General features: G+C 43.6%; 1 protein-coding gene across 1 annotated transcript in view; it reads left to right on the top strand.

The window, feature by feature from the left end:
* gpr179 (G protein-coupled receptor 179) overlaps positions 1 to 17,094 on the top strand; it is a gene marked incomplete at both ends in the record, with an annotated part of 29,454 nt that overhangs the window by 8,682 nt on the left and 3,678 nt on the right. Inside the window, 7 exons of the mRNA XM_084441378.1 lie at positions 11,919 to 12,157; positions 13,047 to 13,115; positions 14,020 to 14,129; positions 14,835 to 15,073; positions 15,771 to 15,909; positions 16,387 to 16,489; positions 16,817 to 16,960. Coding sequence (XP_084297504.1) covers positions 11,919 to 12,157; positions 13,047 to 13,115; positions 14,020 to 14,129; positions 14,835 to 15,073; positions 15,771 to 15,909; positions 16,387 to 16,489; positions 16,817 to 16,960 — 1,043 coding nt within the window. The remainder of the gene's footprint in view (positions 1 to 11,918; positions 12,158 to 13,046; positions 13,116 to 14,019; positions 14,130 to 14,834; positions 15,074 to 15,770; positions 15,910 to 16,386; positions 16,490 to 16,816; positions 16,961 to 17,094) is intronic.

Genomic DNA, 17,094 nt, shown 5'->3' with positions numbered 1-17,094 from the left:
ATGGAATATGCAGTATAGGTTATGCTAACTATGAAATGAGCATTCATTCACATTCAAATTCAGAGTGAGAGGAGAATATCTGAGAGGTTTGAGCGTGGCTTAATTGATCTCGGTCAATATGTTGAGTCATGTCTCTGCCTTCTGGAGGAGCAAGCAGAGTTAAGAACAGTGCATCTTTGAAATGCACGGTCAACAGTTCATTCTTATTAAAGCAGCAGCCACGCTGTGTGTAGGTGCGATGTAAATTATGAATAGTCACAACATGCAGGACATGGATAAAATCGCTTGCGCAATGCTACTAGGTCTAAAACAGCATCAGTGGTAGTTGCCACTGGTTTCAAGTAGGACCCAAGTCCTTTTAACAGAGTCAAGTCTTTTTAGTCAGAAATACTTAAACAGAGTGCATTAGTCATCGTCAAAACCAGTCGGGCTCGTCAGTCCATGTAATCTTGTCAAGTGGAGCTAGCTTTTGTCTAATGAGGGTTATGTCTGCTAAATCAGGGATAGACTCTGCAGTAGTCTATTTCCAAGCAGTGCCTTTGTTTATTTATCATTATTAATTGATCAAGGTAATTAACCTGCTCACGCACCAATTAGATTTAGTTCTTAGAAATTCTATGGCCATTTCCTAAAATAAAACAATACATCCGTCTCATCAAACCATGAGCCCTTGTTTCTAACAAGAAATTGTTATTCAAAATAATCATTTAAAAAGGGGAGCGCCAACACATTATGTAAAACAGCGCCCTCTAATGGTGAAAACAAAAATTCCCTTAAATCAGGGTGAACAAATGGAAAAAAATGCATTACTCAAACCAAAACAATAAATGAATAGCTTCATTATGGGGTTCTCAAACCATGAACAAATAATTTATCTAAACCGCTCTCAAAAGAACACTAGGGGTGTTATAAGTTGAGCTCAATTTCAATAACCACATTTCTGCGTTTGAGGACAGAGGGTTATGAGCACGCTTAGGACGTGATGGTTCCTTGGGTCTGACAACCACTTGGTTACTATTCTTAAATTTAGCCTAGATCATATCTATCTCTTACCCACAGTCAGTTGGGCAACGTGGGGGTGAGGCGGTTGACCAGCGTCCCCACGAACCAAGGTGTCAGCCCCAAGGTGTCAGCCCATCTTAAATGGGAAGTCGGTTACCCCGGTTGTATCCAATTCTTGGGGCAGCCTCCATCTCTCGTCCCGTGCCTGTGTCTACTCTGTAAACAAACTTCAGAAATAATACGTGACACATTTGTTTTACCATGCAGCTGTCTCTGTGGGCCGTCAGACGCACAGACAGAGCTGCATGGCCAGTTTACATACAATAAAAGACAGACAAAATAAAAGACATTTCAATTTCTCACCACTCTTGTGGGTAACACCAATTCTTAGAAATTATGCGCCGGAGGCACATAAACATAACAAAATAAATCATAGACCGCAGTTTTGATAAATTGGAGTGATGTCTTTTCTTTTTTTTTCAAGAATATGTATCTGAGCATATTAAGTTAACATGACAATACAGTGAATTGAGGTTGAAGTTAGCATCATCTAACACAACTTTAAGTGGCAGTCATTTCAAATTATTAAAATACTTGCGGTTCCAACCGGTTTGGCATTTATCCGGTAGTCCAGGAACGTCAATTCTCTGTAAAACTCAAAACCAACTAGTGCTGCGAGCAGCAGTGAGCGGGCCCTCGCACCCCACGCGGGTCGGGGTGTGACGCCGTTAAAGTGTGTGCTATTTCGGTGTCCAGTACTGACAGAAACTTCCTGTCACCAGTAGGTGGCGCTCTAAGCGTGACTCAATACCGATGCACAGATGTGTTCAGGACAGTACCTTGATGAAGCGTGAGAAATGTTGTGTAAATCGGACAAAGTATGTAGGAGTTATGAGGACTTCCTGTAAGCAGTAGGTGGCGCTGTAGGTATGACGCAATACTGACCTACAGATGTGTTCAAGATGCGACCTTAATCAAGCATGAGCAATTTGGAGTAAATCGGATAATGTATGTAGGAGTTATGAGTACTTCCTGTTTCACCAGTAGGTGGCGCTGTAAGTGTAACTCAATACCGACGCATAGATGTGTTCAGAAGGTGACCTTCATGAAGCCTAAGCAATTTGGTGCAAATCGGATGATGTATGCAGGAGTTATGAGGACTTCCTGTTTCACCAATAGGTGGCGCTATAAGTATGACGCAATACTGACACATAGATGTGTTCAGGACAGAACTGTCATGAAGCGTGAGACATATCGGACAAATCGGAAAATGTATGGAGGAGTTATGAGGACGTACTGTTTCACCAATAGGTGGCGCTATAAGTATGACGCAATACTGACACATAGATGTGTTCAGGACAGAACCGTCATGAAGCGTGAGATATATCGGACAAATCGGATAATGTATGTAGGAGTTATGAGGACTTCCTGTTTCACCAATAGGTGGCGCTATAAGTATGACGCAATACTGACACATAGATGTGTTCAGGACAGAACCGTCATGAAGCGTGAGATATATCGGACAAATCGGATAATGTATGTAGGAGTTATGAGGACTTCCTGTTTCACCAATAGGTGGCGCTATAAGTATGACGCAATACTGACACATAGATGTGTTCAGGACAGAACCGTCATGAAGCGTGAGATATATCGGACAAATCCGATAATGTATGGAGGAGTTATGAGGACTTCCTGTTTCACCAATAGGTGGCGCTATAAGTATGACGCAATACTGACCCATAGATGTGTTCAGGACACAACCGTCATGAAGCGTGAGATATATCGGACAAATCCGATAATGTATGGAGGAGTTATGAGGACTTCCTGTTTCACCAATAGGTGGCGCTATAAGTTTGACGCAATACTGACCCATAGATGTGTTCAGGACAGAACCGTCATGAAGCGTGAGATATATCGGACAAATCGGATAATGTATGGAGGAGTTATGAGGACATCGTGTTTTATGGCGAAATGTCAAACTTTGGCGGGGCGCCGCGGCAAGGGTGTTTGGTGAAAACTCAATTTTTTTGATAACTTTTGATCACAAAGGTCTTAAGATGAAGCTGACCCGATATGAAGTTGATCGGATGAAATCTGTAGGAGGAGTTCGTCGAAGTACGAGGCATGGAAATGGTCAAAACAAGGACAAAATGGCACATTAAGAGCAAAATGGCGGACTTCCTGTTGCATGTTGGGTATAGCTCCAAGAGACATTTTAGTGTGTCTCGATGAAATACATGTGCCCTCCGAATTTCTTTCCCCTACATCAAACTGAAAGGTGGGGCTCGCCATTTTAAATTTTCCAGGGGGCGCTCTTGAGCCGTTTTGCCACGCCCATTTCCGTCACCCATGAATTATCAAATTTTTCACCGGGACTGACGTATCTGCAAAGTTTCATCCGTTTTCATCGATGTTAAGGCCGCCTAAAAGGCATTTGTTTGGAGTAAAGGAGAAGAAGGAGAAGAAGGAGAAGAATAACTAGGGCTGCGAGCAGCATTGAGCGGGCCCTCGCACCCCACGCGTGTCGGGGTGCGGCGCCGTTAAAGGCTGTGCTATTTCGGTGTCCAGTACTGAGAGAAACTTCCTGTCACCAGTAGGTGGCGCTCTAAGTGTGACTCAATACCGATGCATAGATGTGTTCAGGACGGTACCTTGATGAAGCTTGAGAAATGTTGAGTAAGTCGGATAATGTATGTAGGAGTTATGATGACTTCCTGCTTGACCTGTAGGCGGCGCTATAAGTATGACTCAATACTGACCTACAGATGTGTTCAGGATGCGACCTTCATCAAGCGTGAGCAATTTGGAGTAAATCGGATGACGTATGTAGGAGTTATGAGGACTTCCTGTTTCACCAGTAGGTGGCGCTGTAAGTGTGACTCAATACCGACGCGTAGATGTGTTCAGAAGGTGACCTTCATGAAGCGTCAGCAATTTGGTGTAAATCGGATGATGTATGCAGGAGTTATGAGGACTTCCTGTTTCACCAAAAGGTGGCGCTATAAGTATAACTCAATACGGACACATAGATGTGTTCAGGACAGAACCGTCATGAAGCGTGAGATATATCGGACAAATTGGATAATGTATGGAGGAGTTATGAGGACTTCCTTTTTCACCAATAGGTGGCGCTATAAGTATGACGCAATACTGACACATAGATGTGTTCATGACAGAACTGTCATGAAGCGTGAGACATATCGGACAAATCGGATAATGTATGGAGGAGTTATGAGGACTTCCTGTTTCACCAATAGGTGGCGCTATAAGTATGACGCAATACTGACACATAGATGTGTTCAGGACAGAACCGTCATGAAGCGTGAGATATATTGGACAAATTGGATAATGTATGGAGGAGTTATGAGGACTTCGTGTTTTATGGCGAAATGTCAAACTTTGGCGGGGCGCCACGGCAAGGGTGTGTGGTGAAAACTCAATTTTTTTGATAACTTTTGATCACAAAGGTCTTAAGATGAAGCCGACCCGATATGAAGTTGATCGGATGAAATCTGTAGGAGGAGTTCGTTGAAGTACGAGGCATGGAAATGGTCAAAACAAGGACAAAATGGCACATTAAAAGCAAGATGGCGGACTTCCTGTTGCATGTTGGGTATAGCTCCAAGAGACATTTTAGTGTGTCTCGATGAACTACATATGCCCACCGAATTTCGTTCGACTACATCAAACTGAAAGGTGGGGCTCGCCATTTTAAATTTTCCAGGGGGCGCACTTGAGCCGTTTTGCCACGCCCATTTCCGTCACCCATGAATTATCAAATTTTTTACCGGGACTGACGTATGTGCAAAGTTTCATCCGTTTTCATCGATGTTAAGGCCGCCAAAAAGGCATTTGTTTGGGGAGAAGAAGAAGGAGAAGAAGGAGAAGGAGAAGAATAATAATAACTAGGGCTGCGAGCAGCAGTGAGCGGGCCCTCGCACCCCATGCGGGTCGGGGTGTGGCGCCGTTAAAGGGTGTGCTATTTCGGTGTCCAGTACTGAGAGAAACTTCCTGTCACCAGTAGGTGGCGCTCTAAGCGTGATTCAATACCAACACATAGATGTGTTCAGGACAGTACCTTGATGAAGCGTGAGAAATGTTGTGTAAATCGGACAAAGTATGTAGGAGTTATGAGGACTTCCTGTAAGCAGTAGGTGGCGCTGTAGGTATGACGCAATACTGACCTACAGATGTGTTCAAGATGCGACCTTCATCAAGCATGAGCAATTTGGAGTAAATCGGATAATGTATGTAGGAGTTATGAGTACTTCCTGTTTCACCAGTAGGTGGCGCTGTAAGTGTAACTCAATACCGACGCATAGATGTGTTCAGAAGGTGACCTTCATGAAGCGTCAGCAATTTGGTGCAAATCGGATGATGTATGCTGGAGTTATGAGGACTTCCTGTTTCACCAATAGGTGGCGCTATAAGTATGACTCAATACTGAAACATAGATGTGTTCAGGACAGAACCTTCATGAAGCGTGAGATATATCGGACGAATTGGATAATGTATGGAGGAGTTATAAGGACTTCCTGTTTCACCAATAAGTGGCGCTATAAGTATGACGCAATACTGACACATAGATGTGTTCAGGACAGAACCGTCATGAAGCGTGAGATATATCGGACAAATTGGATAATGTATGGAGGAGTTATGAGGACTTCCTGTTTCACCAATAGGTGGCGCTATAAGTATGATGCAATACTGACACATAGATGTGTTCAGGACAGAACCGTCATGAAGCGTGAGATATATCGGACAAATTGGATAATGTATGGAGGAGTTATGAGGACTTCGTGTTTTATGGCGAAATGTCAAACTTTGGCGGGGCGCCACGGCAAGGGTGTTTGGTGAAAACTCAATTTTTTTGATAACTTTTGATCACAAAGGTCTTAAGATGAAGCTGACCCGATATGAAGTTGATCGGATGAAATCTGTAGGAGGAGTTCGTCGAAGTACGAGGCATGGAAATGGTCAAAACAAGGACAAAATGGCACATTAAAAGCAAAATGGCGGACTTCCTGTTGCATGTTGGGTATAGCTCCAAGAGACATTTAAGTGTGGCTCGATGAAATACATATGCCCACCGAATTTCGTTCGCCTACATCAAACTGAAAGGTGGGGCTCGCCATTTTAGATTTTCCAGGGGGCGCTCTTGAGCCGTTTTGCCACGCCCGTTTCCGTCACCCATGAATTATCAAATTTTTCACCGGGACTGACGTATCTGCAAAGTTTCATCCGTTTTCATCGATGTTCAGGCCGCCTAAAAGGCATTTGTTTGGAGTAAAGAAGGAGAAGGAGAAGAATAATAATAATAATCCTTCGAAATTCAATAGGGCCTCGCACCGCCAGTGCTCGGGCCCTAACTAGTGCTGCGAGCAGCAGTGAGCGGGCCCTCGCACCCCACGCGGGTCGGGGTGTGGCGCCGTTAAAGGGTGTGCTATTTCGGTGTCCAGTACTGACAGAAACTTCCTGTCACCAGTAGGTAGCGCTCTAAGCGTGACTCAATACCGACGCATAGATGTGTTCAGGACAGTACCTTGATGAAGCGTGAGAAATGTTGTGTAAATCGGACAAAGTATGTAGGAGTTATGAGGACTTCCTGTTTCACCAGTAGGTGGCGCTGTAAGTGTGACTCAATACCGACACATAGATGGGTTCAGAAGGCCACCTTCATGAAGCATCAGCAATTTGGTGCAAATCGGATGATGTATGCAGAAGTTATGAGGACTTCCTGTTTCACCAATAGGTGGCGCTATAAGTATGACGCAATACTGACACATAGATGTGTTCAGGACAGAACCGTCATGAAGCGTGAGATATATCGGACAAATTGGATAATGTATGGAGGAGTTATGAGGACTTCCTGTTTCACCAATAGGTGGCGCTATAAGTATGACGCAATACTGACACATAGATGTGTTCAGGACAGAACCGTCATGAAGCGTGAGATATATCGGACAAATTGGATAATGTATGGAGGAGTTATGAGTACTTCCTGTTTCACCAATAGGTGGCGCTATAAGTATGACGCAATACTGACACATAGATGTGTTCAGGACAGAACCGTCATGAAGCGTGAGATATATCGGACAAATTGGATAATGTATGGAGGAGTTATGAGGACTTCCTGTTTCACCAATAGGTGGCGCTATAAGTATGACGCAATACTGACACATAGATGTGTTCAGGACAGAACCGTCATGAAGCGTGAGATATATCGGACAAATTGGATAATGTATGGAGGAGTTATGAGGACTTCCTGTTTCACCAATAGGTGGCGCTATAAGTATGACGCAATACTGACACATAGATGTGTTCAGGACAGAACCGTCATGAAGCGTGAGATATATCGGACAAATTGGATAATGTATGGAGGAGTTATGAGGACTTCCTGTTTCACCAATAGGTGGCGCTATAAGTATGACGCAATACTGACACATAGATGTGTTCAGGACAGAACCGTCATGAAGCGTGAGATATATCGGACAAATTGGATAATGTATGGAGGAGTTATGAGGACTTCCTGTTTCACCAATAGGTGGCGCTATAAGTATGACGCAATACTGACACATAGATGTGTTCAGGACAGAACCGTCATGAAGCGTGAGATATATCGGACAAATTGGATAATGTATGGAGGAGTTATGAGGACTTCCTGTTTCACCAATAGGTGGCGCTATAAGTATGACGCAATACTGACACATAGATGTGTTCAGGACAGAACCGTCATGAAGCGTGAGATATATCGGACAAATTGGATAATGTATGGAGGAGTTATGAGGACTTCCTGTTTCACCAATAGGTGGCGCTATAAGTATGACGCAATACTGACACATAGATGTGTTCAGGACAGAACCGTCATGAAGCGTGAGATATATCGGACAAATTGGATAATGTATGGAGGAGTTATGAGGACTTCCTGTTTCACCAATAGGTGGCGCTATAAGTATGACGCAATACTGACACATAGATGTGTTCAGGACAGAACCGTCATGAAGCGTGAGATATATCGGACAAATTGGATAATGTATGGAGGAGTTATGAGGACTTCCTGTTTCACCAATAGGTGGCGCTATAAGTATGACGCAATACTGACACATAGATGTGTTCAGGACAGAACCGTCATGAAGCGTGAGATATATCGGACAAATTGGATAATGTATGGAGGAGTTATGAGGACTTCGTGTTTTATGGCGAAATGTCAAACTTTGGCAGGGCGCCACGGCAAGGGTGTTTGGTGAAAACTCAATTTTTTTGATAACTTTTGATCACAAAGGTCTTAAGATGAAGCTGACCCGATATGAAGTTGATCGGATGAAATCTGTAGGAGGAGTTCGTCGAAGTACGAGGCATGGAAATGGTCAAAACAAGGACAAAATGGCACATTAAGAGCAAAATGGCGGACTTCCTGTTGCATGTTGGGTATAGCTCCAAGAGACATTTAAGTGTGGCTCGATGAAATACATATGCCCACCGAATTTCGTTAGCCTACATCAAACTGAAAGGTGGGGCTCGCCATTTTAAACTTTCCAGGGGGCGCTCTTGAGCCGTTTTGCCACGCCCATTTCCGTCACCCATGAATTATCAAATTTTTCACCGGAACTGACGTATCTGCAAAGTTTCATCCGTTTTCATCGATGTTTAGGCCGCCAAAAAGGCATTTGTTTGGGGAGAAGAACAAGAAGAACACGAACAAGGAGAATAATAATAATCCTTCGAAATACAATAGGGCCTCGCACCGCCAGTGCTCGGGCCCTAATAATCCTTCGAGTTTCAATAGGGCCTCGCACCGCCAGTGCTCGGGCCCTAATAATCCTTCGAGTTTCAATAGGGCCTCGCACCGCCAGTGCTCGGGCCCTAATGAATGTGCATCTGAAATCAGTAAAACATGAAATCTTAAACAAAACAAAATTCTCAAAATTGGGTTGTCAGACAAATGTATCAGACTAAGATATTGGCAAATATGAATGATTTTTCTTTTTTCTCTTACCTCTACCCTCCCCCCCCCCCCCCCCCCCATGTCACGTACACTCTCACTCTCCCTAGAATGGGAGAGGAACCAGAGGGAGGTGTCTCAGAAGAGTAATACCCTAGGGGGGGCGTTATTTCAGACATCCCTGTTTGGGGTAAGGGTATGTAGCAGCCGTAGAGATGACAGTTGGTCGAACAACAGGAAGGGACGTTTGGACAGGAACAACGGACGTGGCCTGAACCAACAAAACTGTTTGGATAGGTGTCACAACAAGGAGGGGCCAGTATTGGGGGTTGGTTGAAATAGTTTACATCTGCTTAACAAGGGACATGGCCTGAAACAACAAAACTCTTGTTTGGATAAGAGGTCAGAACAGGAAGAGGCCTATCTGTCCCTTCACTTCTCACACACATGCTTCAGTGCACTAAAAATAACTCCCATTTTAAAAGAAAATATGAGAACAAACAATGTAATAAAAAGTTACAGAAAAAAACTAAACACGTTTAGTCAACCAAATTACTGCTGTGCTGAGAGATACTTGTTTGTTTTTGTTTTTTTCTGTTATATATATATTTTATTTTTTTTCCCAAGATGGCAGTCATCAGAAGCCAAATTGGTTGACCCTCGAGAAGAGAAGAGGGAACAGGAAGTCTCTCTTTTTTTTTTTTTTCACACAAGCAGCAACACAGGAAGTTTAACCACGTGTGCACAGAGTTAGCTAATCACGTGGGCTAATCAACATGTGGATGAGGCAGCTAGCACAGGGACGCTAAGCAATGAAACAAAGGACAAAAACCAAAGCTAACAGAAATACAAGATACGTAGCTTGGAGCAGAATTAAAAGAACAAAGGATGAGCAGAGTGCCGTAGAAATCCCAAAATAACCCCAACACTGAACACAAAACAAAGCCAGCACAACACCAAACAAAGCCAGCACAACAGACACTTAAATGCACAACCAAACCGTAGCTAGCATGTACAGAAGTTCAACACTAAACAAAGACCCAGAAAACAGGACCTGAAATCCCAAGACAAGACAAACACAATGAAACAAAACAAGGCCTACACGACTCACTTAGCAAAAGCAAATCACCCGGGGTTTAAAAGTTCTCGAAGTGTAACAGCCACCTCCGTGTTATGCCCTACACAACAGGAGTAAAAAAAACAAAATAACGAGCCTTAAAACAACAAAAGCCCCGTCGAGTTGCGGCAACCCCCCGCAACGTGGATCCCAAAACCAAAAATTCAAAAGAGAAGGCTTTCCGAGAGTAATAACGTTGTGTAGTACTCCACTATTTAGTACTGAAACGCTGTAAATGCGTCGCTAACAAAAACCTAACCCTGGTTAAGATATATAGGCTTTTAAGCGGGCATGCGGTTCAACAACCGGCTTTAAGAACAACCAGGAAATACATGCCCTTACAGACCAGCACAGCTACTCTATAAGGACACACGCGTGAGATGGAAACCGGTTCGAAGAAAACTACAGTCTTAAGTCTATACAGCTGAGCAAAAATGCAGGACCACTATGAGATTCGATCAACGTACCAGGTTTCTCAGCGAGCTTCGGAACAGCAGGCTCCGGGAAAGTACACCCCCATGCTACGACGGTGCCCCGGAGTCGTTCCGCAACTATAAAGTTGACGTGGGCCCACGTTCCTCCTCCTGAGCTCGCTGAAAAACCCGGCAGATGTCCCTAAAGAGACTCAATTCTCTTTTTCCTCGTCGCCATATTGTGAAAGGATTTTTATCCTTATTTTAGTTAGATTGTCAAAGAACACGCTGAGTGGTCGATCAAGCTGGTTTTAAATAAAGACAGTAGTTTTATTCTTAATACGATTCTGCAGAAACGGACCCTCGCACCGGAAGTGATTCCAGGCAAGAGTGAGAGTAGTGAGGAGGGGTCGGGGGTTTATACAGGAGAAGAGGAAGTGACAGTTTCAGGGGGAAGACAGGGAAGTGATGTCACACAGGGAGGGATTTGTAGTTCTGACAGACTGATCTATGAGAACGAACTACAAGGTTTAGAATTACAGTCCAGGGGGAAAACAGAACACTTTGTTGAGACTTGAAATTCATTCACAACCCTGGTACCTGTAGTCTCTGTGAACCCTGGTACCTGTAGTCTCTGTGAACCCTGGTACCTGTAGTCTTTCAGAGTGATTTCAGAGGGAACCCTTATTACAGAGGCTAAAGACCCCGTATTTGAAAACCACAACAAATGCCTCGCGTTGAGGAATCTCCACTGTCGATTCATCCAATCTGATTGATGAAAACAACCGTTTAGCAGCCGAAAATAGATTTTGAGAAACTGCATTCTCGGTGCCCCGATCACCGTCATTACATGGATATACTGGCTCGCGCTGGATTTTAAATTTCTTCTACAGGCCTCCGAACTACACCAAAGTGATCTCGGTGAGTCAAACTTCTTATAATATGTCGTAAATAAGGTCCAGGTTGTCAAAAACGAGCATTGCCCTTTAAGTCCAAATAATGAATGGAGGTGAATGACCGGTTGTGCTCGTGGACCTGCACCGTGATTTGGATCCGCTCCAAAATGTAATGGCTTCTAAGTTAGACCCTGGTACACACTTCCACCGAGTTTCATGAAAATCGGTCTGGTAGTGTGTGCGTAATCCTACTAAAGAACCAACGAGCCAACAAGCCAACGAACACGCGCCACTGAAAACATAACCTCTTGCCCTGTGTTGTTGCTGGGGCAGAGGTCATGAATGAACAGTCTTGAAACCATCTGGCTCTCTTTTTCTCTCCTGTGTGAGTGTGTGTCTGTGTGTATCTTTCGGCGATCAATTTTGTGTGTGTTTGTGTGTGTGCGCGTGCGTGCGCGTGTGTGCGTGCATGTGTGTGTGCACGTGTGTGCGTGCATGTGTGTGTGTGTGTTCGTGCGTGTGTGTGTGTGCGTGCGTGTGTGATGCAGCGGGCGAGAGCGTTAACGGGAGCGTCGGGGTCGGTGAGGACGGTGGCGTTGGTGTGTGCTACCCCGCCCTGCCGGTCTGCCTACCCTGCTGGCCAGGCTGCAGACGCTGCCAGGATGGCGCCCCCTGCTGGGTGCAGGAGGACTGGTTCCTCAGGGCCAGCGTTCTGGCCGTTCAAGGCTTCTTCATGCTCCTGGTGTTCATAAGCATGCTGGTTGCCTACCAGTTTCGTCGGAGCAGGGTGAGTGAGTTCTTGTTATGCAAGATAAAAAAAACAAAACATGAATTGATCTGCTACGGTTCTCTCTGTGGTTCTCTATGGTTCTAGAGACGTAACAGCCTGTGGGAGTAGGGTTAAGATCTTGCGAGCCGTGGATCAATGAAATGTTTAAGGCATGTACAGTAAAATGGCATCTTTAGGACCCAGGGGAAGCCTTTGGCATCACAGACCACTGCTTGTGGACTTGTGATTGGTAGTGAAAAAAATAAATAATTAAATACATCGAAAATCCAATTCCGCTTCCTTAGCTGAGAGGACCCACTCACAGATCTGAAGTCTCAAGCCATATTTTATGTAAACTACTTGTTCTGGAAATAGTAGATATATCTACCCAGGGTCAATTTGACTTGCAATGTAATCCCTACATTTTTTATGTATCATTACATGTACATATAGTATATGCAGCATTAGTATAATCGTGGATAAGTTCCTGCATACCTATGTGATCATCACTCCATCGCTCCATCACCAGTCTCTGCTTATTTTCAGACTTGGATTTACATTTTTTTTAAAGCATGGTCATTCATTCAGAGATCAAATTGCTATATAAAAATGAAACCATCATGTTGAAGCGATCATGCCCATCCTCACCATCTCCCCCCAATAACTCTTCTTTCTCTCTCCTTCTTCATCTATACCTTCCTTTTCTCTTCGCCTGCTCTGTTGATCATACCCCCACCCCACCCTACACACACACACACACACACACTCCTGTCTCTGGCACATCATTTACCCTTTGCACTTTGTCTCTCAACTCTCTCCCGTTTCTCTCTCTCTCTCTCTCTAACTCTCTCTCTCTCTCTCTCTCTCCATCCACTCCTCCATCCCCCCCGTTCCCCTCCCCCTAAAGAGGATCCGGGCGTCTGGCCTCCTGCTGTTGGAGACAATCCTGTTTGGCTCCCTGCTCCTATATTTCCCGGTGAGCGAGTGTGTATGAGTGAAGGAGAGTGAGATTAAAGCACTTTTCAGATTAACTGCACGGCACCAAGGATTATATGATAATGGAAGATTTAGGATGGGGGTGAACGAGGCGCCTCGTTGCTTAACAGAGAGTTGTTCAAATGCCCTAATAGACTGTCAATCGTTCTTGATTCATTACCATGATTATGAACATCACACAGGAAGACCATACATGTATCCATTGATCTAAAATATAGATTTAAGCATGCGGTTCAGAGCGATCCAGAGTGATTAGAGGGTGCAGTTCTTGTAGGTCATTCATCACGTTGTCGTAGTCAACCGAGCCCTCCGTTTGAATTTCAATAAACACATATGTATTCTCTTCATCATTTCAAAACTAAGGATCTCTGTTGTGTTCTCAGTATAGCCACCCCCTGCATTAGATACATCTAGGAGGTAAACTGAGATTATAAAAGGCTATAAAAAGTACAAAGGTTAGCAGCTCCATGCAGGCCTGGCCCAAAGGAAAGGTTAGGAGAGACACAATTCTCTTATCTCTGCAGGGCATCACCTGGTTTGGTACTTAACAGGTTAACCGCCCTCTAGCCATAATAGTCATTTGATCTGCTTGTGTTGTTGTTGTCTGTGGTGCAGTCACATACAGAGGAAAATATGCAATTTGGCACAGATAGCCTACCCTAAGTACAGTATAAGATGATAGATAGATAGATAGATAGATAGATAGATAGATAGATAGATAGATAGATAGATAGATAGATAGATAGATGGATGGATATGAATGGATGGATGGATATGAACTTTAATAATCCCTGTAAGTGGCATAAACATAACAGTGATGCATGTGGGAGAGTGATTCTTTGTGTTTTTTCTTGTCTTAAGTGTCTCTCTGTCTCCCTCCTGAGGTGTTCATCCTGTACTTCAAGCCCAGCACCTTCCGCTGCATCCTGCTACGCTGGGTGCGAATGCTGGGCTTTGCAATCGTGTACGGAACAGTTACACTGAAGATGTACCGGTCAGTTCTGTGTCAAGTCACAAAAAATGAAAGGGGTTGTTGGGTATTTAGCATTATAAGCCCTGTTATAAGGTTATTTACATATATATATATATTTATATATAGCAGTCCATATCAAGATGTTGACAGACTGTGCACTCTTTAGATATTAGTGCTTGTTGCTCATGTATTTATATGGGCAAATACTGTATATGCCTATGCCAAAGTAAACAATGGATATCTACAGGTATGAGCATATATATGGTAGCTAAGATATCCACTGTGTCCTTAGCTGTGACATGGACAATGAGCACTAATATGTCAAGATTGCACAATTATTCAAGGTTTTTATATGGGCCGTTGTATATGATCGTAAATAACCTTAGAACAGGGCTTATAATGCTAAATACCAAACTACTACTGTAATTTAAGTGTGTTTTATGACAGTCTGAATGATAGTCTGAACTAATCTAAGGACATGTATGAATCTGTAAAATCAATTGGGTAAGGTCAGTGTGTGTATAGTATAGTGTGCAAATCCACCGTGATAATGTCTTTTCCTTTCAAACAGGGTGGTGATAATGTCTTTTCCTTTCAAACAGGGTGGTGATAATGTCTTTTCCTTTCAAACAGGGTGGTGATAATGTCTTTTCCTTTCAAACAGGGTGGTGATAATGTCTTTTACTTTCAAACAGGGTGGTGATAATGTCTTTTACTTTCAAACAGGGTGCTGAAGGTGTTTTTGTCGCGCACTGCTCAGAGAGTTCCCTACATGTCCAGTATCCACCTGCTGAGGATGCTGGGAATCATGGTGGTGACCGTCAGCTGGTTCCTGTGCGCGTGGACGGTCGGCGTCCTTCAGAATCGCGACCGTAACGTCCCTCTTCTGATCACCTCCACCACGTCGGACGGGCAGGGCTTCAGCCTGTGCGACCTTGATCGCTGGGACTACATGATGGCTGTGGGTGAGTGGACAGATGAAGTAGAGATGGCCTTTTCATTTCAGATAAGCATTTTTTTCCCCAAAGGTTTAAGTTCATAATTTGTGGGAGGGAAGGAGATATGTTGTATTTGTAATTAATACAATGTAATCAATACCAAGTCAAAGTTGCCAGGAAACAAATGAGTTTAAAATGTTTCAGGAAAATGTTTTTGCCGACATCTAGTGGTGAAAATAAAATTATCGGATTTGCCAGAAATTTAATTTAATTTAATATATGTTTCAATTAGTGTATAATGAAATGAAATAAGCATTGCTACATTTTCCTTAAATTATAGCCAGCCCTTTATATCTATATATATAACATGGGAGTGGGTCCCACCACAGAGGCCGCCATGTTGAATTCAATGTATTTGCATTGAATTGGTTGCAATCTACAACCTTACCATTAGATGTCACCAAAAACTACACACTGCACCTTTAAAAATGAGACTGCCACTGAATCCAACCAAAATAACTCTATTATTTATTACCGTGACCCAGCATTGAGCAACAACAACAATAAAAACTAAAAATGAATAAACAAGTGTACCTCTCTACCTGAGCCTCCATGGGCTACGGCGGCTGTGACTCAGGAGGTAGGGCGGGTCGTCCAATGACCACAGGGTCGGTGGTCAGTCCATTTACGTATCTCCATGTTGTTGTTGTTGTTGTGTTTCCAGCGGAGCTGCTGTTCCTTTGCTGGGGCAGCTTCCTGTGCAGCGCGGTGAAGCCGGTTCCCTCGGCCTTCCATGAGCCTCGCTACATGGGCATCGCCATCCACAACGAGCTGCTGCTCTCCTCCATGTTCCACCTGCTCCGGTAACCAGCGTGTCCCGGCCTGGCACCACCCTGATACATACACACAGCACAGTAACAATAATAACAGCAATTGTATGAATGCATTTTATTTTAGGTCTGTGCATTTGCATTGAAACGGAAGAGGCAAAAACGAGAATACGGCTTGATTGTTTGTTTTCTTGTTTTTATCCAGGGAGCTGGTGATCTTATTACAGTACTTTGTTTATGGGTAAAAAACAAACAAACATAGTAGGGGGTTGATTTTCAGTTGTGGGTGGGAGTAAACACTGATTGGCACTCAAGGTCAATGCCTCCCACCAAATTTCAGGATTCTCTATTACACTTATGTTATTTCAGTGTGTAATTACATTCAAGCACACATTGACTAATGTGTTATTACTGCACATTAACTGTGTTATTACTGCTATTGCTGCTACTGCTATCACTGCTTGACATATGTACTGATGTACCAAATATTCTGCTTTTGATCTTGTTCAGATTTGTCATGCCCTCCCTGCATCCTGATTGGATGTTGTTGTTGTTCTTCACCCACACCCATGTCACCATTACCGTGACACTCGCACTGCTCTTCGTACCCAAGGTATGTTATACTTCTTCCTCCCCTGTCATCTTGTTTATGTAATTTTGTTTGCTGATTCTTCTTTATGTAATAGTTTCTTGATGTTGATTAATGATTTGTAATTACTCGGCGACACTGCAAATGAGTGTGACTACTCAGTGCAATTTCAAGTATAAATAAAGCTTGAATGGATATAATTGTGAAGTAAAAAGTACACTAAAAGTACACACATTGCTTCTATTCATTATTGACAGGTACTCTAGATTTGTGCAGAGAGAACAGATGATGGTAAAAGTTGCAGTAATGGCTGTCCTGTGTTGGCGCGGTCTCTGTTTCTGCACGCTGTAGTTCATCCATGTTTCGAGGCCAGGGAGAGAAGAAATTGCTGCTGAGGTGTACGAAGACGAGGTGGACCTCCGACGGTCCGGCTCCTACCTTAACAGCAGCTTCACCTCTTGGAGTGACCACACCTTGGACCCTGATGACATCCGGGTAAACCCTCTAGCCCCTCTCATGTTTTACAATAACGATGTAGCCACTGGGCCAAAATGATGAGGAAAATATGAAATTAAAACATAAAGTAAAATTAAATAACTAAACATACACTAATTACGCAATAACAATCA

This window comes from Borostomias antarcticus (genome assembly GCF_949987555.1).
Source record: "Borostomias antarcticus genome assembly, chromosome: 7".
Taxonomy (NCBI): Eukaryota; Metazoa; Chordata; class Actinopteri; order Stomiiformes; family Stomiidae; genus Borostomias; species Borostomias antarcticus.
This window is presented reverse-complemented; position numbering and strand designations above follow the sequence as displayed.